Below are 22523 nucleotides of genomic sequence, written 5' to 3'. Positions count from 1 at the left end.
CGCACTTTCCTCTTTTTTTTTTTTTTTTTTTTTTTTTTTTTTTTTTCGCTCGGTTCTGCTGCTTCTGGGTTTCCCATGAACCAGATGGACCAGATGGGCCAGATTGACCAGATGGTGACCAGATTGACCAGGGCCGCGGGGGGGTGGGGTTTCAGCAGAATGGGCCCCACTGGTCGTCAGGCACCAGAAGCTGGAAGCTAGAACTAAGATGATGTGGGCTGACGACGCCAAGGTACCAGATGTAACTTTGGATTGACTCCTTCCGCTACCACCCAACCACGGACACAAACCCAGCCAGCGTTGCTGCTGCTGCTGCTGCTGCTGCTGCTGCTGGGTGCCGCCGTGATTCGCACGGATTCGCACGGATTCGCACGGATTCGCACGCCTTTCGGGGACGGGCCTCTGCCTGCTTTTACCCAAGGTAGGAGGTAGGTAGGTAGTAGAAGAGCCGATGCCGCGGGCAATTGGGATGCTGAGAGGTACCAGGTAGGCAGGTACCTACCTGTTGGTTGACCTTTGGAACCTGCCTTAGGTACCTACCGAGATACCTCTACCTCCCACCTCCTTCCCGACAAGCCCTGCAAGCCCTGGCATCCAGCACCATCACCAGCACCAGCACCAGCACCAGCACCAGCACCAGCACCAGCACGGCCACGCCACGCGTTGCAAGCAAGCCCGTCCCGCAAGGGCCGTGGCGAAGCGCGACCTCGACCACACCCAGACCAGACCACACCACCCAGACCAGACCACACCCAGACAGACCACACCCAGTCGGGCCAGCCCACGCCAGTCCACACCCACCAGTCCACACACCAGACCTCAAAGAGCCGGCCTACGCTGCGCTCCCATTTCCCCCCCTCGCACGCCTTTCCACACCCCTGTCGACCACCCATTGCATTGCATGGCATTGCAACCAGACCAGACCAGACCAGACCGTTGCTCTGCCTCTCTGCCTCTCGGGGGCTGTTCTTATCCGCTTGTCCCACACCAAGTCCAAGTCTGGGATGGGCATAACTCATAACTCGGTGCTGCAGGCTGCAGGCTGCAGGCTGCGGCGCAGGCAAGGCACCGAACCCAAGCGCTAGGACCTCGCACCAAATCCGTGGACAAATTTCCCTCAACTAATCCGTAATCCATCCAGATCCAGGTCTTGTTCGTCTAGCCGCCCTGTTGCTGTTCGCTGTTCGCTGTCCTCAGCGCACACTCGCACTCGCCTTGGCCGATAATGACAAAAAAAGCTTTACCTGAGCTCCGGCCAGCGCTGGCATTCCGTCTGTCTGTCCACCCATCAAGTCTCTGATCCACGATTCTGGACTGACGCGGGGTCGACCTTTTGACGATTCCATGTTCCCCCCCTGCTTAGGAGTTGCTCGGAGCCAATAGCAAACAATAGGGCAGCCTCGCATGATTCCTTGTGTTGCTCGACATCTGCAGCAACACAACACAAAAAGTCGGGGAAGGGGTAAAGCCAGGCAAAGAAGCTCATGGTTAGAACCGAGCCCATCCCCCATCCCCCATCCCCCATCCCCCATCATCCCGCGTCATGGCAGCTCAGGGACTCATAACCTACCTTACCTTACCTTATACATATACATACATGCCTGCGCCGGACGCAGCTGCGGAGGAACGGGACGCAACAACTGCCCATCTACCTCCTAACCTGGTTTAGGTAGGTTAGGTAGGTACCTACCTCGTCCAAGTGCCGTGCTTCTTTTTGCTCTCGACGCTCCCCCCCCCCCACCAGAACCGAGAACCAAGGGTGCGCAATAATCCCTTGAAACCTCGCAAAAATCCACTGGCCTGGCCATCTTTCTGGAAAAAAAACCCCCCTTCTCGCAGCCAACTTGAAAATTCTGAATGTCAAACAATTTTTTTTCCCCCGGTAATTTGGCTCGAGGCACTTGGACTTGGGGCATTTCATTTATCAACGCACGGGACAAGGTTGTGACGACTAGTGGCACCAAGCCCTTCCTCCCCCTTTGCACCCCCCGGACTCCCGACTCCATACTAATAATAATTACCAGAGTACGGAGTACGGAGCAAGCCGTTACGCGCGGGCAACAGTCATTGATAACAGGGTACCTTGCACGGGGTCCTGGTGCACAGCAAACCTGGCAGACCTGGACCTGGTCGGTTTTCCTTTGTGCTCCATACCTGTTACCCATGCCAGTCCTGGTATTTGTACAGGATCGTCCCTTTCCTGTGGGAGCTGGGACTCTGGGACTTTAACTGATCCCCTGTCCTGTTTCTTATCGTCCTTTGCTCCTCGAGCTGTTGCTGCTACTGGCACTGGCACCGACGACGGCAGCCAGCCATTCTCGCCGCGCCATCCTCTCTTTTCTCACTCAATTCGAAAGAGGCACACCACCGCGACCGACTAAAAGGAGGAAGAAAAAAAAAAGACACAAAAAGAAAGAAGAAAAACCAAGAAGAAGAAACAGAAGAAAAGAAGAAAGAAAGAAGAAGATAGCGAGAACCACAGACGCGAAGAGAGGAATACGAAAAGAACAAGAAGAGGAACATAGCGCCGGATTGGAACTGACTCGGATCAACTGCCCAACAACGCTCGCTCGTCGATTCCCTAGAGGTGCTTTGTCACCATCCACTTTTTTTTCGTCGCTTACCCTATCGATGTGAGACTGTACCATGGACAAGAATCCGAATCACCAGCTTCAGCAGCAGCTCTCGCTGCAATCGACGGCCTCGTCGCCATCGGCTGACGCATCGCCCCAAAATGTGCTGAAAGAAGCTCGCAAACACCTGCAGCACATGATCGACGCTGGTATCTCGAGGGAAACACTCCATCAATGGGTCGACGATAGCCTGTCCTTACAGCTCCTCAAACAAGCCTCGACGCTCGCTTCATCACAACAACCGTCGTCACTCGCTCCTCAGCATGCTCCTCCGCCGCCACCTCCTCAATGTCCTCCTCCTCCGCCGCCACCCTCTTCCGCCGTCTCGCCAAACCACCCGGTGCGTGCGGGAACGGTGGTTTCTTGCTCGAGCTCGCCCGTCGTTGGTCCCCATGTCGACGTCAAAACAGAGTCCTTTTCCGACGGATTGTCGAGAAACTGGCCGCCAGCCCCGAATTTCGCGCCAAACCGAAGCAGCATGATGGCGTGCATGGATCGCTACGCCGCCGCCACGGCCCCTACGACAGCCTCGGACATGAACGGCATGGACGCCTCCATGTTCTTGCCACCATCCGCAGCGTTTGCCCATCGGCCCAGAATCTCGATATCGTCCGTCAGCTCTGGATCGTCTGGCCACGCGTCCATCTGGTCGACAAACTCGGCCCAGTCAAGCTTCTCGTACCAGTCTGCAGCGTCGGCACGATCCATGGCCCCCTTGCCCATGGTGCCCCACGGGCCTCAAAACGTGGCAGTGGTGAATGGCGCAACGCAGGTCGGGGCGGCGGTGTCGGGCGGCGCCAGCAGGCAAAACATCTACTGGTGCACGTCGTGCGAAACCAGCTTCAAGCGCAAGTACGACTGGAAGCGACACGAGGACGAGTTTCACGAGCGGTGGAGGAAGTACCCATGCCCGGAACCCGGGTGCAACAGGAGTTTCTGGGGTTCCAACTCGTTCAACCAGCACCACAAGCAGTGCCACGGCTGCAAGACGTGCCCCCACGCCGAAAAGGTGGTCAAGTATCTGCGCAAACGCAAGTACTGGGCCTGCGGCTTCTGCTCCGCCCTGCACCCGGCCCGGGAACGTCACGTGGAGCACGTCGCTCGCCATTTCGAATCGGGCCTCTCCAAGACGGAGTGGATGCACTCACGGGTCATTTACGGCCTCTTGCATCAGCCGCTCGTGCACGAGGCCTGGGAAAACCTGGTCAACAGCAAGCAACCCGACTTTCCCACTCGACGGCCCCAGTTCAGCTGGCACCCGAACAAGACGGGGAGGGCTCAGGGATTCCTGGAACACGAAGCCCCCGGACAGCTTCAAGACCACCTCGAGTTCTTCCTGGGGCAGGAGGAAGACGCGCACAACGTGGCCAAGATGGCGTACGAGCTGGCTGATATCATCATGACTCCGCCGTCGCCGCCATTCGTGGACGGCTCGGCCGCGGCCGCCATGGCGCCTCCGCCTCATCACGGGCCGTTTGCCACGCTTGTTTCGCAAGCCCATCCTCATGCTCATCAACAACGACAACAAGGTGGCTCCATGATGCCGCCCCCGACCAGCCCCAGCAGCCAGAATGGGTTTGCGGCCAACTTTGGCGGGCCGATGTTTGTACCGTCTCAATCCTTTGGTGGACAAGGGGGGCTTTCTCCGGACTCGTCGTCTCAGTCGCCGTTGACGGTGTCGCAATCGCCTCTGGCGGGCGCGAGCTCGCCATTGGATAAACTGGACATGCAGCAGCAGCAGCAGCAGCCCGGGTCGAGCTCTGGCCACTCGGCGGGAGATTCGATGATGGACTACGACATGAACTCGGCCAACGACACGGCTTTTGGTGAATGGCCCGACATGGTGAGCAGCATGTCGGGCAGTTCTGACCCGCACCAGCCGCACGGCACCACACCGGTGGAATGGGGGGCGACCATGTTCGCATACCCGTTCGACCCGAGGGTCCGTTCGGCGTAAGACTATGTGGCCGGGCCAAGGGCCCGGGTAGACGGCGTACTCTGACGCTCACAATATGATGGAGGATGTAACGAAACAGGCAGCTTCTGCCTCCCGAAGTTGTCTCACACTTGAGACTGCATTCTTTCTCTTTCTCTCTTCTTCCTTTCTTCCTCCTGCGGCTTTTTTTCTTGTTTTCTTTTTTCTTATGCAGCACCGACGCTCCTTGGTACTCAACAACATGGGCATCTGCGTCTGCGGTGTCAATGTGCGCCTACACTACACTCTTTTCGTTAATGCTCGTGCTCACAGACAGCACCCCACAACACTTGACGGTTTTTTTTTTTTTTTTTTTTTTTTTTATATATATCCAAGATGCGCATCATGCCATGCGAACCCCACAGGACTTTATTACCGGTGGACTATAATGGTTCTTGTTCCTCCTGATTTTGCAGGCAATAATGGTAATACACAATAGAGAGATGCCGGGGCTGATGAATGCAGTCAGTCTTGTTGTTGTCCAAGCCCGACATTGCTTTTGAAGGCGATGTTGATTCGATTCTGACCAGAGTTGGGGGGGGGGGGGGGGGGGGCAGAGGCACTGCCTCGCGCGTTTCTGTTCAGTTACCTGCTGAGAAGCTTCTTTTGTCTTTGTACGTTTTTGTTTTCCGCAGCCGAGCCAAGCCGCACTCTGTCATTTCCCTTGTCATGGTCTTGTGTGTTTTTTTTTTTTTTTTGTGTCTTTGCGTTTTTGGTTTCCGCCGCTTGGATTCCCCGCCAACATCTATTTTGGGCGTTTGTGGTCGAGCTGCTTTCCAGCATGTTACGGTAATGGCTTGCTTCGAAGGTAGTAAAAGGGGTTTTTTTTAGGGCGACGAGATGGAGGACTTGATTTGGACGAGCTCTGGAGCGATGCAGAGAGGCTTTTTCGGCTGGGGAGCTTTGTACATAAAGCTGGGGCAGGGGCAGGGGCATTGTCAAGGCCATGTACGTCTATGCATCACAAGCTTGCGTATCTCGGGCGTTGGATTGGTGGCTCAGCAGCACCGTGTAGGATATTTGACGAGAACTTTGCATAGAGGACGGACTGTGTCGTACGCGATGGTGGGAAAGGGGGTGGCGGGGATTGAGTATTTTAAGAGAGAAAGCGTGTGCGGGAGACTGGCCGCGAGGCGTGAGCGGTGATGATGATGATGGTGATGGTGATGGTCTGCCGGATGAGACTGGTCACGACGGATCAGCCCTAGGCGGCGACGTCTTGGCGGCACTGAGCCCTCTGGGGCCGTGGCATCGTATCACGCCGTATGGTATGCATGGTATGTATGTATGGTATGTATGGTATGTATCGTATGGTATCACGTCGCATCGTATCACGCCGTGCCGTATTCCATCGCATCGGTCGCATCATTGTGGCCCCATCGCCTCGGTGCTTTCAATTGCTTCCCCCTCGGCGGAGGACACTATCCGCCGCCAGCACAAGCACCAGCGCAAGCACCAGCACAAGCACCAGCAAGCAGCACCTGGCCCCAGCCGCTCGCGAGGCCCGTTGAGCACACTGCATCTGCATATTGTACATGGCGCCAGGCAGCCCCGCCCGAGGCCGCAGCTGCATCCCGGGCCCACCAGGCACCTGCGCCAACTGCCGAGCACCAGCTGCCAGCCGCCAGCCGTCAGCCGCCAGCCGCCCCAGGGCCTTTGATTGATTCTTCCCCAGTACTCGGTACGTAATCGTCCAAGTTGCTCCGACGGGGACGAGCAAGCCACGCGGAGTATTGGCTTGGCAAAGCAGCGTCGGGCTGCTCCTCGCCCAGCTGCTCACCTCTATTTGTTTTGTTTTGTTTTGCTTTGTTTTTCCCGAGTTTCAGCTGCAGCTTTTCAGGCGGTCGCGGATGGTTGGCGCTTCCGTCTGGGGCGGGCTGCATGGGGGGGGCTGAAGTGCCGGGCTGGGCCGGGCGGAGAAGCTGGTGGGTGGGTGGGTGCGCTGGGCGGAAGAGAGTAGGCCCGTGGTGGGGGGGAGGGGGCTGTGGTCCGGCTGCGGAGACGGGATCTTCTGCCCGTGCTGGGTCCTGATTCATCCTCACGACGGCGACGACGACAACGACGACGACGATGATGATGATGATGATGATGACACGACGGCGGCGACGACGACGATGATGGCACGACGACGATGATGGCACGACGACGACGACGGAACGACGACGACGACGGCGACGGTGCGCGCCACGCAGCTGGCCCTTGAGCTGCGCCGGATGCTCGCGTGCTCGAACCCGTCTGGTGCATTTGCACTCTCAGCTGGGCCAAAACAACCCCAAGGCCCGGGCAAGCCCAGCGTCCGCAGAGGCTTGCAGGGCTTGCAGCGTGCATTTATCGAGCTTGGCGGAGCCCTCCGCCCTCCAACGCCTGCGCCAAACAAAACCGCCTCTTGCCCATAGATACCCGCCTCCGAACGCGACGTGTCGCATTTTCCTCCGCCGCCTCGCCCGGGGGCAACAAATAAAAAAAAAAAAAGGGACCAGACGCAACGACGACGACCAAAGCCGCCGAAAGCACGCGACGCCACGCCACGCAGCGCAGCGCAGCGCAGCCGCCCGTCGTCGCGATCCCTCCGGCCCCCTCGCTCGAAGGAAAAAAAAAAAAAAAAAACCTGCGGCTCGCGCCGTCGTCGTCGAACTCGCAACGCTGACGACACCTCCCCATCCCACGCGGCCCCCGCCCGGCTTTTGTTACCTGTCACGCGCCGCAAGACGCCGGGCAGGAGGGGGGGGAAAGCCCACGACGCTTCGGGATCGCGCGCGAACACGAGGCCCCAGGCCCAGGCCAGGCCAGGCCTGCTCGACGGGCTGTGACGGGCCGATGCGAGCGCCCCGGGGAGGGGGGGCTGGGCAGGCGCAAGTTATTCGAAGCGAAGCAAGAAAGCAAGCAGGCAAGCAGGCAAGCAAGAAAGCAAGCAAGCATGCAAGCCACGCGGGGTGACGGGCGCTGCGGGAACGAAACGAGCAAAGGCGGCGAGCGGAAATCTATAAAGCTGGTCGGGGATTCCTCTGCCAGCCCGAGTCGAGCAGACGAGCAGCCACCGCTTTCTTGCAGACATCAACTCGACAGCACCAGCCAAAAAACATCAACATCAACATCACCATCACCATCACCATGCTCCTGACCTCGGTCCTGACCCTTGCCCTGGCCGCCCTCGGCACCGCCTCCGAGGCCCCGGCCCAGAACGAAAACGAAGCTCGCGCTCCCTACCTGGTATGCCCGGCCTCACCCTCATCATCCCCCGCGACAGGACCAGCCTAACCAAACCCCCCCCCTCCAGGCCATCCTCTGGAGCCAGCCCAACTTCCGCGGCGCCTCGCTCAACATCTACAACCGCGACGCCGGGCGCTGCATCAACCTCTACCGCCCTCTGTAAGTCTCCTCCCCCAGCAGCAGCCTCCCGTGCCGTTGCTGACCACCACCACCACCACCACCCCCCCCCCCCCCCCCCCCCAGCCGCGAGGACGTGCAGTCCATCAAGATTGACCGCCATGACCGCGACTCCTGCGTCCTCTACGAGTATGTGATATCGCCCCCCCCCTTTTCCTCCCCGGGCCTCCCGCTGGGACCTGACTCTCGCGCAGCTACGCCAACTGCCGCGGCGCCTCTCGCAAGTACACCCGCGACGACCGGAACATCCGCAACAAAAAGGTCAGCTCCGTGCGCTGCAGCCGCGGCCGCTAAGCCCGCCGCTAAGCCCGCCGCCCGGGCTGGCATCCGCGGGGGAAACGGCTTTTCCTCTTTTCTTTTCTCGCGCCCCCCTGCACTCGCGGCTGATGCTCTTGCCCTGCTGCTTGCCGTGGCCGGGCATCGGGATTCTCTGGCGGGTTGCGTCACTAGGGGGGGTGGGGGGGGGGCTGCTGTTGTTTTTTTTTTTTGGCGGAAATCCGCGGCTTGCTTGCTGCACGTAGGCTAGCGCAATATGACCTTGTTTGGAGAGAAGTGGTTGAGCTTGACTCGCGTGCTGTGGTGACTGTCCCAGAACGGGCCGTGACGGGCGCCGTCTCCGCGGAGCCTCGTGTTCATGTCAAGTGCGGCCGAAGCTGTACGCGCAAGGGCCCGTTCCTGCGCGGGCGGCCACGCAGCCATCGTGTGCGGAAGTCAAGCACCGTACGGCGTGTCGTGTCGTGCGTGTCGTGTCGTGCGTGTCGTGTCGTGTTGTCAAGTCGAGCCCGCGACTCCGTACATGGCCAGGGTGTCCGTGGCTTTTCTGTGGCAAGTTTGCCGCTTTCGCGCGCACCAGCACGATGCATTGCAGCACGAGAGACTCGACATCTTCAGAAGCAAGCAAAGCTCGCTCTTGTTGGCAATACCGCGGCTGTTCACCCGGAAAATCAACCGCGATCGATCTAGTACCGTCGCCCGGCTCTCGCCCACGGGGTCTGATACCCCCTTGCCCCGATGCCAGGATCGAGCCGCGCGCAAAATCGCCCGCGGCCGGGCGCAAAGCACCACCAATCGGCGCCCGGCAGCATCTACACCTCGGGCAGTCGCCCTCCATCGTCCCAGCCAAGCTCCCCGTGCGATCAAAGGCACAGCATCCGTCCAAACCCCCCCCCCCAAGTCCAGAACAACGCGAAGAAACCCCATCCGCCCTCACTTCTTGCTCGCCTCCGCGGCCGTCCCCCGCTCAAACTGCTCGCGCATCGCCTTCGGCGCCAGCCCGTACGCCCATTGCCGCCGCGGGTCTTCCGCCACCCCGTGGACCCGCGCCCACTCGCGCCGCCGCGCCGCCGGCCCGTGGCGCAGGTACCAGGCGAGCATGTCGAAAAAGTCCGGCTGTCGCGGCGGCGGCCAGGACGCGTGGTGATGCCCCTGCCGCTGCCGCGTCTGCTGCGTCTCCTGCAGGGGTTCGGCGGACCGGGGCGGCGGGCCTTTCGCCTCGGAGGCGTGCTTGTCCTCGCCCATTTCTGCGCTTGCTTGCGGAGTCGGTTCGTTGGGCTCCATCACCGGCCGGTCCGTGGCTGTGGCTTTGTAGGTGCGGTGTACGAAAGAGGCGGGAGTGTGGTTGCATCCATCCGCTGGTGAGAGGAAGGGAAGGGGGGAGGGGGGGGACTGCGCGCGTATTTGTTCTTGTACTTGACGGGAGGGCGCATTGTCAACTGCCATGGGCGTCGAGTTCATGTCTGGCCAGGTCCCTGCTTGCTTGCCGCGCCGCGCCATGTTCACAGTCGGGAGGGGCAGGGCAGGCAGGCCCGCGTGAACAGGTCTGCAGAGCCTGCTGGGTGAAGAGATCGCATCCAACGTGACTGAATCGGCGCAGCCAACACGGGACCTTTTCATCTCGTCGCCATGAGGTGAAGCGCGCGACGGCATCCACGGCAGTCCGGCACGGGTATCCGCAGTTTCCGCGGTCGGCATTGTGCTGGGCGCCGAGCTTCAACACGTCGGGGACATGTCTTGATGCGAGGCGTGGCAAAATCACAGCTCTCGCGGACGCCTTCGCGGACGCCTTCGCGAATGCCCATGCACCCAGAAACGGGTTGTGCCGCGCCTACCAGTGGCGGCGATTTTGCACGCAACGAGTCCCTCGCCGTTTCGGCAACAGCCCAGTTGCACAAAGCGCTTTGCCGACTGGGACATGGCTCGATTTGAATCTGGGATCTAGCAGCCAAAGCAGCAAGACAGCGATCCCCGACCGCTCCCGCTTCCGCCTGGGGCGTCTAGTCAGTGCTCGGTCCGTCATCAAGCGTAGGCAGTGGCTAATCCCATGGTGGTACATATGTACGTACGGGCCATGCCCCGTTTGCCGTGTCCTTGTCACAGCCGGCGACCCCGGGCCACAACGCCCAGAACAGCCGGGGCTTGATCACCAGCCCAACTGTCCGCCGGCCAAGGCGCGTCTCGATTCGGTCGCGTGAGCTCGATGTATGTCGCGGTCGGTGCGAGGCGTCGGCCGAGTATCCCGCTGCAGAGCAGAGGGACATGGCCTGTTGCACGTGTGAAGACACAATCGCAAATAAATGACGGCCGGGAGAGTACCGAGTACGTGGCATTCACTGCGCAATCCCGCTGGTCCAAATCCAATCCAAGCGACTTTGCTTTTATGATCCAAAAAGTATACTCCTTGCCACTCTAACCACCCATCACAGGAGAAGAAGGAAGACAGGAAAGAAGAAAGAAAGGGAAGCAGAAAGAAAGGGAAGAAGAAAGAAAAGGAAGAAGGATTATAAGAAGAAAAAGGAGAATAAAAACGAAGAAGAATTAAAAGAAGAGAAAGAAGAGAAAGAAGAAGAAGAAGAAGAAGAAGAAGAAGAAGAAGAAGAAGAAGAAGAAGAAGAAGAAAGAAAGAAAGAAAGAAAGAAGAAGAAGAAAAATTATAAAAAGAAAAGCAGGAAACAAGACCCAGCCCGAGACAGTGCTATCCCGTGTCCACGCATGCCGGGAGGATCGCCTCGAGGGGCCGGGGAACTTGGCAAGTGCGCGAGAAAATAACCAACACATCCCGTCGCACCGGCGCAGCAGCTCTCCTTGGGCTCCGGCCGGGCACTGCGGCATGGCCCGGAACGCAACGCGCTCGCTCGCTCGCTCGCTCGCTGCTCACTCACCCACCACGTTAATCTCATACCCTATCAACACCTCCGTGCTGCTCCCCTCCCACCCTCTCGTCCCCGCAGCGCTCAGCATAAACCGGCACGTCGGGTCAATGTACAAGCTTGAGATGACACCCGCCCTGGGCGGACCGGGGATGATGAGAAACGGCACCGTCGAGTGCTTGAAGGCGCGCGTGTCGCTGAGGTCGTACAGACGGAGGATGTCGTGGGAGGCACTGCAAAAGCAAACTCGGGTCAAAACCGCCATCCAGTTTTTAGAAGAAAAAAAAAAAAATTTCTGTAACAAAGGCACTGCAGACGGCCCCGGCGTCTTGCTTACCAGACGAGATGCCTCCCATTCGGCATGCTCCTCACTGCGCTGACGGCGCCGCTTCCGGCCGGAAACTTGAGCGTCCTCTCCGGCGCCCACCCCCGCTTGGCCCTCCTCACGTCAAACTCCTCCACCGTGCCGTTCCGCCGGCCCGTGTAAATCATGTTGCCGTCCGGACTCCAGCACGCGCTCATGCACCACGGTGGAACGCCGGGTCGCGTGCCGATCCGCGCCACTGCGCGGGGTGCTCGTCTGTCCCAGATGCGGATCGTGCCGTCAATGGCAGACGAGAGAAACGTCGTGGCCGACGTTTGCGATTGCTCGTGCTGCTGGGGAGGCGCTTGGGCGAATGTCGATGCCGATGGCGAGTGCCACTGCTCGGGAGACTGCTCGGCTTGGTCTGTCTGGGCCGTCGTTTTCTTGTCGTCTTCTCCTCGCGGACTTTGCCCGTGGGCCGTCTGCGCGTCCTGTGTGGTAGGGGAGGTGGCAGCCTCGTTAGCGGCAAGGACCTGAGCGGCGGCGGCCTTGCCATCAATGTCCATGGCGTCTGGTAAAGGTTCCTGCGGCACGAGTGCCTCTTCTTGCTGCTGCTGCTGCTGCTGCTCCTGCTGCTGCTGCTCCTGCTGCTGCTGCTCCTGCTGCGGCGGCGGCGGCTGCGTGTTTGGTGCCGAGGTTGCGTTTTCGGTGGAATCCCCCCCCTTGCCTGCGTCTGCCATGGCGAAATCGGCAGAGTAATCCATGGGCCCCTCGTGGCTGCCGGGCATCATGCCCATGCTCGCGCCGAAACCGTCGTCGTCGTGGCCAAACGGCTGCTCGCCGGCCGTCTCCCCAAACAAACTTCCCGCATCGCTGCCCCCAAAGAGACTTTCGTGGGCGGGAGACGCCTCGCCATCGCGACTCGACCCAGCCAAGCCCTCTGCCGCGCCTGAGCCTGCGTCTGCGTCTGCGTCTGCGTCTGCGTCTGCACCCGCACCTGCACCTGGGCCTGGGCCTTCGCCTGAGCCCGCGCCGGCGCCGCCACGGCCAAGTCCAAGGCCAAGGCCAGGGCCGCCGCCAGACTCGCCTCCGACTCCGAGCACGGCGTTTGCCGTCGGGGCGCCCGAGTTGGTGGATAGTGTGGTGGACCGAATCGGCTCGTCCGCCTCGGCCGGAACCGGGTCACCGCTTGCGGGCCGCAGCTCAATCGAGGAAATTTGACCGCCCGACCCGTCGAAGCTCCGGATCGTCTGCCCAGTGTTCAGGTCCCAGTCAAAAATGTTCTTGTCCCAACCGCCGCTCAGCACGCTCTTCTCATCCGGGGCGAGCGTCAGGGAGCTGACGGCGTTGGAGTGCTGCTGCAGGCACGCAATCTTCTTGCCCTCGTCGTGTCGCACGCTTTGGAGGTTGATGCCTCCGGACTCCAGGCCCGAGAGAAGCCAGAGCGCCTCCGAGTGGACGGCCAAGGAGTACACCGGCGACAGGATGTGGTCTTGTTCTCCCTTTCCGGGGGCTGCTGGCTCCTCATTCTCCCAGTACGACATGAGGATCCCGGCCTTGGTGACGCTGTCGACAAACGGGTGCCTCTGGGCCACCGTCAATGCCAGTTTGCCGTTGATTGTACCGGGGCCATCGTACTTGCGGATATACCCGTCGGAGCCGCCGGTTATCCAGTAGCGCAGGTCGGGCGTGATGGCCATGGCGTTGATGCTGGTCGACTGCGGGGCCGCCATGGTAGGCACAATGTCATACAGCCGCGCTGTAATAGCTTCCGGCCGTATCGACGGGCGAAGATGGAGCTTGGAGATGGTGGTGGTGCCAGGCCGGGCCGGCGAACTGGGCTTGAGAGACTGGGACCCGGGCCCAACCTCGTCCGTCTTTTGCGTCTCGTGATGAGCGTCGTGATGAGCGTCGTCATGGCCGTCGTCATGGCCGTCGCCGTGGCCTTCGTCGTCGTTGTCGTTTTCGTTGTTCTCGTCGTCGTCGTCATTGTTGTCTTCATCCTGCTCCATGTCGTTGTCGCCGTCTTCAGCATCGTCCATCATCTCGTCCGGTTCGGCGGCTCGCTCCGACTCGGGCGAGCTAGCTGAGAAATGGTCCTCGTCGTCCATGTTTTCAGAGCTCTGGCAGAAACAGAAACGAATCGGGCTATGCGTGTGCCTCCCGAGACTGCGACGACTGTGACGGTCTCAGTCCGTTTCCCTTCCCTCGTGCAGCCCGGCTTTCGCGACTGCGACTGCGTCTGCGTCTGCGTCTGTCTGGTGGACGACGTTGCCAAAGCCTCAACCTCCCAGCAAGCGACCTCTCGGCAAGCTATGTACCTCCCTCGTGACCACCGCCCTTGCGGCAGGCGCATTGATCCAAGCAAGCGAAACCAACGTGCCAACTCGAAGCTCGGGCGTGGAGTGAACCTGGAGCAGGGTTCATCCAAAGAACCTTCCCAATTGAAAGCGGGTCGGGTCGCTTGTTGTCGCCTGTTTGTCGCCTGTTTGTCATCTGTTCCGTCGTCTGTTGACGGGTACGTACTCAAGAGTCCATAGCTCCTCCCCTCCCCCCCCCCCCCCCCCCCCAACACCAAAGCATCAATTGTGTTCGTCACCAGTGATCAACTCCAACTCCGTAGATATTCCGAATCACCGGAATAGCACACAACGCAACGCACAAAAGACATCCAACCCAACGGCAACTCCATTCGATTGAACTGCAAAACGCAAACGCCATTCCGAATATCTATGAGTAAGTACAGCCCACGCACCTCAACTTCCCTTTTCCCACCAACCATTTTCTGCCCTCAACGAGGCAAGAGCAGGATCGTGTTTCCTGCGTGTTCCCCTCGTGTTCTATCCTGTTGCCAGAGAAGCGCAGCAACTGGCCATGTTGGACAGCCTCACCTCCTTTGCAACGCTTCCACTTCCGGCCCCCTTCCCCAGGAAATCATTACGGCGGCCCAGAACCCAATAAGTAAACATAGAACCGCAGGTCCTATTTCGGTATCAACACGCCCAACACGCCCAACAGACCGTACCACTTAACCCAGCAAGTCGGCAAGTGGCGTGCTCAGATTCGGACCCTCGTCAGCCCCGTCGTCGTAGTCTTCGTAGTAGTAGTAGTCGTCATCGTCGTCTGAAAAGTCAATCAGCCAATCATGTCTGGATCCAAGTAGCGGCATCGTCTTGCTATTGTATTCTTCCCGCAGCTTCTCTGGCACCGAAATTGTTATCGAATCAGCAAATGAGATTAGCTCTGGATTCTCTTCCGGCACGTCTGCGGGAGGCTCTTCCAACTGAACTGCCGGCACATTGGCAGCCCAAGAGCCCAACTTCCCTTGACCTTCTTCCGTGCAGGGCTTGTTTTCCGACCTGTTCCTCTCTGCCGATTCTCTTCCCGGCCTCGATTTTCTCGGCGACGTCTTGCTGTGCTGCGAAGCTCTCTTGTCTTTGCTCATCATCTTCTGCAAGTCTTCGGGACTGCCAACCTCAAATGTCTGGTCCTTCAATTTCAAGGGCATTGTTTTCCCAGTGTTTCCAGCCATCTCCCGCAGCACGGTGGACCAAGTCTCTTCGCCCCGAGGGCTTTCCAGGAGAACTTCCTGATTCCCGAAAATATACAACCCAAGCCTAGCGCGGCTCAACGCGACAATCGCTCGATTCTCCGACGTCAAGAAGCCAGGTTTTCCGTTTGGCCCTCGCACCAGGGACAAGATGATGATGTCGTTTTCTTCACCTTGGAAGCCGTCTACAGTTCTGACGGACAAATCATTTCCTCCCCCTTCAGCTTCCTTCGATTTGAGAGCCGCCAGACTTGGACAATTTTCAAGCTCTCTTTCGAGCACGGCGACTTGGCCCTTGTAATATGTTAGCATCGTTATTCGGCTCGGTTGGATTCCCTGGCCTATGAGATATTGCACAAAAGAAACAATCATCCTGGCCTCTTTGTAATTGGCGACAGACACGCCTCTCGCTCCGCCAGCGGGCGACTCGTGCCAGTCATGTCTGAACCACCACAGCGGCTTCGTCATGCCCGCAACATTTTGGCCGAGCTTCGACACAACTGGCGAGTAATCCGTCAACTCGGGATAGAATATTTGCACAATTTTCCTTAACCGTGGAATCATTCGCCTCTGCTGTAAAAGCGTTTTGTGTGGAATGCCCAGCTTGATTAGCCGCTCAAACATGGAAATATTAATCCGGTATGGAGCTCTGGACAACTCGTCCATGTTGGCATGGGGCTGCAACTGCTGATGGTCGCCTATTAGAATGAAATGCTCCAAGCTTGGCAAACATAGAGCGGCTGCAATAGTATCCGCCTCTCGGACCTCGGCTGCTTCCTCCATCAGGAGAATCCGGGGTCGAAGCCCAGAGATAATGTCGCGAAATTTCAACAAGCCAGTCGTGGTGCATCCAATGACTTCTATTCCCCGGTCCTGCATGGATGCAATCCGGGCTTCCGTTCTGGCCATGCGTATCGAGTTACATGTGCTAGCATATGATGCAAGCTCGTAGGCTATAGACTCCTGCAGGTTTTGCTTCGCGTATAGCCTGGCCTGCAAATGCTTATACACACAGAGCCTGTCCTCTGGTCTGATATCATAGAGGTCGCTTGCGCTATCTAACAAGTGATTCGATATGTTCGAGGACGAAGCCGTCTCAGCAGGCGGTGGCCTCGACAAAGGGACCAGGATGGCTTCTCGTCCACTTCGCCGTGATGGAGCTCGATTGGAACCCAAACAAGCGGCTCCTGGAGGGTCTTGTTCACCAGTCTGAGAAGGCGGGGGAATCCCAAGCCATGAAAGGAGATTACCTCCAGCCCCTGCACTGTCCTCCCAGTCATCATCCGTGATGGAAGCGTACTGGCTCTCGCTGAGCAGCCCATGTTCCTTGAGGATTTCTGCGCTTATATCAGCGGAATCTTGAGTAAGCATGTCTTTCAAAGAGACCACTATTTTCTCTTTTTGCGAGTAAAATGATCCCACAGGCTTCTTTTGGGGTCCTGGCGATTTTTTCATTAGCTCACTCAATGTGTATTCTTTCATGTCGGCACTGCCCCGTCCACCAAGACGAGCTATCGACTTCGTGCCTGTTGAATGCACGAATTTCCTCAACAGCTGGTCCAGGGCGTTATTTGTCTGCGCAACAACAATGATCGGGATTTTGGGGCCGGGGTCTGGCTGAGCGGCATTACATAGTCTTTGGGTTTCAACCAAGCTCTGTAAAACAGCATTAGAGGTAAAAGTTTTCCCGGTACCGGGAGGGCCCTGTATTACGGCCACTTCTCGACATGTCGCTTCCGCGAATGCGTTGCGTTGGGATTCGTCAAGACTATTGAATACAGAGGGGATGACAGGCTGGCCTTCTGGGGTCTCATTGAGATACTGAGGAGGCGGTACCGAAGCCGGTTTCGGCTCAAAGAGGTAAGCTCTCAAGAGGAAGCTGAAGCACGGGAGTCAGAAGTGAGCCCTAGTAGGAATAATCGATTGACAGACATAAAATGGGCAATACCACAAGGACACACCTGATGTTTGAATTAGACTGTAACCCAGTCATGGTGTACTTCAAAGACTCAAAATAACCACTAGTTGGCTCCAACATAACCAACTCAACTGTCGGATCCGTCACCATGTCACTTTGCCTCGCCCAGAAGACATCGACAAAGGGAGGATCTTCGAGCACATTGTTTCCAGCCACCGTCCCGATGTAACAGGTGGTTTGGAAGTGATCAGTCGAAGCTGCCACCAAAGTACCAGGAATCAAAATCTTGACGTCTTCTGGCTCTTCTGACTCTTTCTCTTGGTCAATTTCAGGCATTGGCAAGGTCGATTTCCCTAGGACCAATCGCTGGGCGGCTCCTTCGTGACTAAGAGCGTACCCAGTGACAAACACCTGGTGCATGTTATCAGGGGGAGCCCTTGGAGTTTGTGGGTCATGTACGCTTACGCTTGAGTACAAGTTGGCCGACTCTAACTCAAGGTCACTAGTGTCTGCACTTGTTTTAAAGCTCATACGGTATGCTTTTATGGCCCGCCGCAAAGGTTCTGTCGCCTCGTATCTGTGAAGCCGGAATTGGGTCTCCAGGTACTGATCCTGCAATTGATGTCTTTCCTCAAAATCGTTCAGCGGAAGAATGGGGCAGTCGATGGCCATGAGTTCATCTGGTAGAGGAATCTCAGGCAAAGTGCGCCAGTCTGGGGGCGGCGAGGATGCTTCCCCGCGGGTGAAGAAGTCGAGAGACGTGTCCATTGTCAAGCCATCGCCGGGATGAAGAAGCAAGAGAACCAGACATCTTTATTGTTTGTGAATGGGGGAAGTGGGGTTTTATAATCGCGAGGGTCGGCAGCTGGCAGTTGCTCGCGTTGGTGCTGGCAGCTGGCAGAGGATATGTGAATCAAACGAGTCGAAAGACAAGATCATTCCGCAGCTTCTCCTAGATCTTCCTCCAAAGGGCTCCTTAATATCGTGTCCGGTAGGATAGTAGCCCTAGCAAAAGTTTTCACATCAGGCACTATCTCGATTAACTTATTCCCCTTGATGACAGTTCGTTTCAGGTAAATGGTCCATAGTTCTCATATTGTATTCGGAAACCGACAGCGGCGAACACATTACGTTTCACAATTATTTTGTCAACGAAACTTGTTATGCACCTGCCAAACAACAAAATACGACCGATAAATACAGATTATGAATTCGAAAGTCAACAGGATCAAAAAATAAATCTCGAACCATAGTAGCAGCAGGATCGCGTGAACAGCGAAAAATATTCGACGTGTTTCCTAATTGGGTACGCACTTGCTCCAGCTTCGTGCCACGAACTCCAATACAAGGGAGGACAACTCCTATCGGGGTAGATATGCAAAAATTATAGAGATGGCAGAAATACACCATATGATAGAATAGATAAGATATATGCGATATATGCCACTAGATCAGATGGTAAATGAGAATATTTGAACCACCAACATTGCGTAATCTGGGAATCGAACCCAGGGCTCCCCGACGTTATTGATGGCAACGGAGAATTTTACCACTAAACCAATTACGCTACGGTGAGAGTAGTACCTATTAGTTTACCCTATATGCTTTCATCCTAACTTCCGTTCGCTCTCCGCCCCACTTTTCCTCAATACACATAAGAACCCTCCCAGCTTTATTCTACAGAAAATATGAGACGCATCGAGTATCTCCGCGTTTACAGTATCCAACGTCGCGCGCAACCCTTATAGATCCTGGTCATAGGGCTTCGTTATTTCCCAATGGTAGTACAACTCATAATGGTCGCGGGAGGCCTATGAGTATATCTCCTATGTCCGACAGGGCTGTTGAGCGGGCGACTGTTCTCGAACCCTTGGCGCGCCATTGTGTTTATGGCGCAAAATTACCGAACCGCGACAGGACACTTAAAGGAATACCAACAATGAAACACGTCCTGCGACTAGTCTACCCGCAGTAGGTGACTAGCCTGCCATGATCAATCGGTCTCATGTACATTTAGCTCGTATTTATTTCCTCTTGCAATTCGTCACCAGTACTTCTTCATTCCAAATCTATCCGATATTCAAAGAAACACTTGTGCATATGAGCCAACTGGCTACCATACGTGGAAACCAAACAGAACAAACTAGCACACGCCGGATAGTATAGAGGCCGATAAGGTGATCGGCTGCCGATGCCATTCCAAGGCCCCGTCCTGCGAAATCGTAAATTCGGCAACCTCCTCCACCAGCTCCCACTTGCCAGCGCCGTGGCTCTTCTGCGCAGATCGGTATATGACAGATGTTCCGAAATCTTCAAACACTAATTCTCGGCGGCGCAATCTAAGCCATTGCTCCTGTTCTGTTCCCTCGGCCATGACTTGCTCCTCTACTTGCTGGTTACGAATAGCAATAGCGCGAAATACCCGACTGTCGCGGAGAGCATTGCGGATCGGGTATTGGCCCAGTATGCGGATGGCGTCCTCACGGACAGCGCGGTCCCGACATCCAAACGACGAGATGAAAAGGGGCCATGTCCACCCCGAGTCCATTGCGAACCCGCAGTTTCGTCGTGCTTGGAGAAGTGTTTCGGTAAGACGGTTGATTTCGCGGTAGTGGGGCGTGAGTTCCTTGGCAGTGACGAGGCCGGAAAACCGCGGCAACGTAGTGTATATGTACAGCACAAGGTATTCGACGCGGAGGTTCAGGGCGTGGAGGTAGGTTTGCGGATCGTTGGCCGAGTTGCGGCATATCACTTGATAGACTGGTTCTAAGGCGTCGACCCATCGCGAGAGCCAATATCGAGCTTCGGCAACGAACCTCCCTATTTGCGGGTTTTCCTTCACGCTGCTGAGCTTCATGTCGAGTTCGGCCTCGGATGTCACTCGCGTCAAGCCCAGTTTCGATGAGATCATGGTGAGCATGGGTATGTGGGAAACCATGGCTTTCTGCACCAGGCTCCAATATCCCTGGGCTTGTTCGAGATCCTGGAACACTAGTGGTAGATCATCCAAGGTGCTGACGTTGGATCGGCGTGGTCTGAAATAAGGAGAGTGCTTGGTGAAGGGAGCTATGCCAGCGAATGGGCGGGGACTTGGACGGGATGGTTGTTGCGGAGGAGTGCCATGGCTGCTGCTCTGGCTTTGTGGGCTGGGCATGTCTGAGTGAGCCGATGATGCCGCTGCTTGCGATGGAGGTGATGGGCGTTGCCACGGGGCGGCCGGTTGACTAGGTGGTATTTGGGCCGGTTCAGGGACCATTAATGCGTCTGAGCTGGACGCAGGAGTGGTTTGCGAACTTGAGCTGGGCGTCATGGCGGGATGGCGTGGAGGCTTGGTTGGATTCGTCGCTAATTCAGAATGGGATCCAGGCCTTACATCCCCTGCAAGCTTCGCGGGCGTCGGCGGGAAGAAAAACTTCTTGTACGAGCCCATGAAGGATCTGGACTGCAGCTCCAGAGGCTTATAACACTCCAGGATATCCTGGACCAAAGATGGTGGTGCCTGGGCAATGCTCACTAATCGCGGTGCTAGGTCCGTAGATGCTGCCAATTCGTTCAGCATACTGAACCCGTGGAAAACATGTTTCAGTGCAGCGGGAATATTCCCCCTTTGAATTTCGAAACAGATGAACAAGAGCGACGAGAGCAAGGCCGTCCGAAGCCCATCTCTATTCGGTCTCGCCTTCGATTGCAGTCGCAGCGCCTCACAATAGAAAATGACGGCATTGAGGTAATGCTTGTTTTCGTTTGTAACTGCTGTTGGGGAAGATCCGGTTTCGTACGCCTTCCACAGAGCTCCCACTGCCATGGCGCCAAACCGAAGCGTCGTTTCCTGCATGGTCACTTGCGGCATAGTCACAGTCCATAGGCGAGATTGGTCAAGGCTCCCACTCAAGAAATTCATGGATAATCCTGTCCACTCGTCAAAGTAAGCCTTTTGCTCACTGCTGACAAACCGAACGGTAACAATGTCTGGTTCTGTGAAGATTTGAGGAACATTCTTGGCATGGACGAGGTGGGAATTTTTGCTTCTAGTACCAGACCGAGGGACTTTTGACGAGGAGCTGAAAGAGGATGAGACTGATGATGGGTTAGGGAAGGAAGGTTCCTCGTAGGCGTCGCAGTAACCGCGCCATTTAAGGCATTTGAGACACGCTGGCTTTGTTTCGTCACATTTGACATGGCGCTTCCTAGGATAGACTGTCAACTGCTGCTAGTGAGCGACCGGGAGCGACCTTTGAATTTGCTATACGCTGCTCGGTGACTCTGACGCAGCATGAAGGCGTGAGAGCGGAAAGCATAAGAATTGACGTACTTGCCTGCACATGACAGTCAGTTAGCCGCAATCTTTTGCTATACATCAGGGTCGGAAGTAGGAGCGACGGCGGGTGACTGGGCATGGTGGAAATGGCTGAAATATGAAGAGACAGGAACTTGAAAAAAAAATGAAAAAAAAAGACGAGAAAAGAAAAAGAGAAGAAGCAGGCCTGGTTGGGAGTCAAGACGTACAGGTAGCACATCCCGTGCGCGCACGCGTGGAGCTCCGCCGTGTATGTCGTGTCCTCGATTCCAGCGCAAATTTATGTATGCATCCGTGCGCAGCGGCGGCTTTTGGGGAGGCAGATGACCTAGGTGGAAAATGGCAAACTCATTAGTGGACAGCCAGAACAATGGGACGGTGAGACGGTGATGTCTGGTTGCTCTGCATGCATCCCTCGTGCTTGCCTGATCAAGATAGCGCTGCATTGCCCCCAGAAGGGAACAGAGGGGGGAAAGGGACGCACTCAGCAGGTGCGCCTCTCCTGGCAGGGTGTAGAGGGAGGGAGAATTGAATCTCCATGAGTCGTTGCGTTTACTCGGAATTGATAGATAGCATCTGATGGGCTCGTGGTGCTGCTGCTGCTTTGGCGCAGGCAGTAGCAGGTCGGTTCGCACTGGTGTTATGCTGGTGTTATGCTGGTGTTATGCTGGTGTGTGTTATGCTGGTGTGATGTGTTATGCTGCCACGGGGCTTTGGCCGCCTAAAGTAGTCAATGCCAGCAACGCCCGCGACGAAGAGGCCGCAGGTTTGCGCTGGGTTGAGCTTGGTGGAATCAGATTGGGCGGAGGGGTCGGGACTGCGAGACTCGAAGAAGCCAGTACGAGAAGCCAGTATGAGAAGCGACGGGAATACTGTGTTGGCGTCAAGGTCGACTCCGTGTGAAGTTTGGGGTGACGTTACTGAACAGCGATGAAACAAAGGCTCAATCAACATCAGTGCAGATGTAGGATCAATTAGGCGCAGTAAAGATGGAGACAAGCCGCCTTGGCAACCGGGCTGGAGCCCAGGGATCTGCTGTCGAAGAAGTCGCGGGTTCCAGTGGATACTGTAGCAAACAACATGAAGTCGTCTGGGCCAATCTGGTCATTCTGGGCACGGATCGGATCAGTTTGTCAGGGCCTGTTTCCAAGGTGGTATTGGTATTCAAAGGCGCGGCGCTTGAGAGGTGGTTGGTTGGATCATAGATTGGGCTGGTATGTGCGGAGTACCAGACCCGCTAAGAGACGGCACTGCAAGGCCTGGGCGCTTTAGTTACCCCATGCCTGGTAGGTAGGGCTTGGCAGGTGGCACAG

The 22523-nt window shown here is 56.8% G+C and overlaps 6 protein-coding genes across 6 annotated transcripts; 2 read left to right on the top strand and 4 right to left on the bottom strand.

Annotated features, from left to right (window-relative positions):
* Positions 1–2646: 2646 nt before the first annotated feature.
* UV8b_05513 (uncharacterized protein) lies at positions 2647–4590 on the top strand (the record flags this gene model as incomplete). Its single annotated transcript, XM_043143010.1, has 1 exon — positions 2647–4590. The coding sequence occupies one exon, from the start codon at positions 2647–2649 to the stop codon at positions 4588–4590; it is 1944 nt and encodes a 647-aa protein (XP_042998943.1).
* Positions 4591–6029: 1439 nt separating this feature from the next.
* Positions 6030–7034, bottom strand: UV8b_05512 (uncharacterized protein; the record flags this gene model as incomplete). The annotated part of the gene is made up of 3 exons (XM_043143009.1): positions 6030–6130; positions 6287–6843; positions 7009–7034. The coding sequence occupies 3 exons, from the start codon at positions 7032–7034 to the stop codon at positions 6030–6032; spliced, it is 684 nt and encodes a 227-aa protein (XP_042998942.1).
* A 685-nt stretch (positions 7035–7719) lies between these two features.
* On the top strand, positions 7720–8289 carry UV8b_05511 (uncharacterized protein; the record flags this gene model as incomplete). Its single annotated transcript, XM_043143008.1, has 4 exons — positions 7720–7818; positions 7886–7977; positions 8062–8124; positions 8190–8289. 4 exons carry the CDS (start codon positions 7720–7722, stop codon positions 8287–8289), a joined length of 354 nt encoding a protein of 117 aa, XP_042998941.1.
* Positions 8290–11145: 2856 nt separating this feature from the next.
* On the bottom strand, positions 11146–13556 carry UV8b_05510 (uncharacterized protein; the record flags this gene model as incomplete). The annotated part of the gene is made up of 2 exons (XM_043143007.1): positions 11146–11374; positions 11479–13556. The coding sequence occupies 2 exons, from the start codon at positions 13554–13556 to the stop codon at positions 11146–11148; spliced, it is 2307 nt and encodes a 768-aa protein (XP_042998940.1).
* Positions 13557–14473: 917 nt separating this feature from the next.
* UV8b_05509 (uncharacterized protein) lies at positions 14474–17681 on the bottom strand (the record flags this gene model as incomplete). The annotated part of the gene is made up of 5 exons (XM_043143006.1): positions 14474–16053; positions 16246–16383; positions 16459–16874; positions 16957–17324; positions 17379–17681. The coding sequence occupies 5 exons, from the start codon at positions 17679–17681 to the stop codon at positions 14474–14476; spliced, it is 2805 nt and encodes a 934-aa protein (XP_042998939.1).
* Positions 17682–19056: 1375 nt separating this feature from the next.
* On the bottom strand, positions 19057–21750 carry UV8b_05508 (uncharacterized protein; the record flags this gene model as incomplete). The annotated part of the gene is made up of 4 exons (XM_043143005.1): positions 19057–21100; positions 21226–21229; positions 21420–21538; positions 21695–21750. 4 exons carry the CDS (start codon positions 21748–21750, stop codon positions 19057–19059), a joined length of 2223 nt encoding a protein of 740 aa, XP_042998938.1.
* Positions 21751–22523: the final 773 nt, after the last annotated feature.

Source organism: Ustilaginoidea virens, chromosome 4 (assembly GCF_000687475.1).
Source record: "Ustilaginoidea virens chromosome 4, complete sequence".
Lineage (NCBI taxonomy): Eukaryota > Fungi > Ascomycota > Sordariomycetes > Hypocreales > Clavicipitaceae > Ustilaginoidea > Ustilaginoidea virens.
This window is presented reverse-complemented; position numbering and strand designations above follow the sequence as displayed.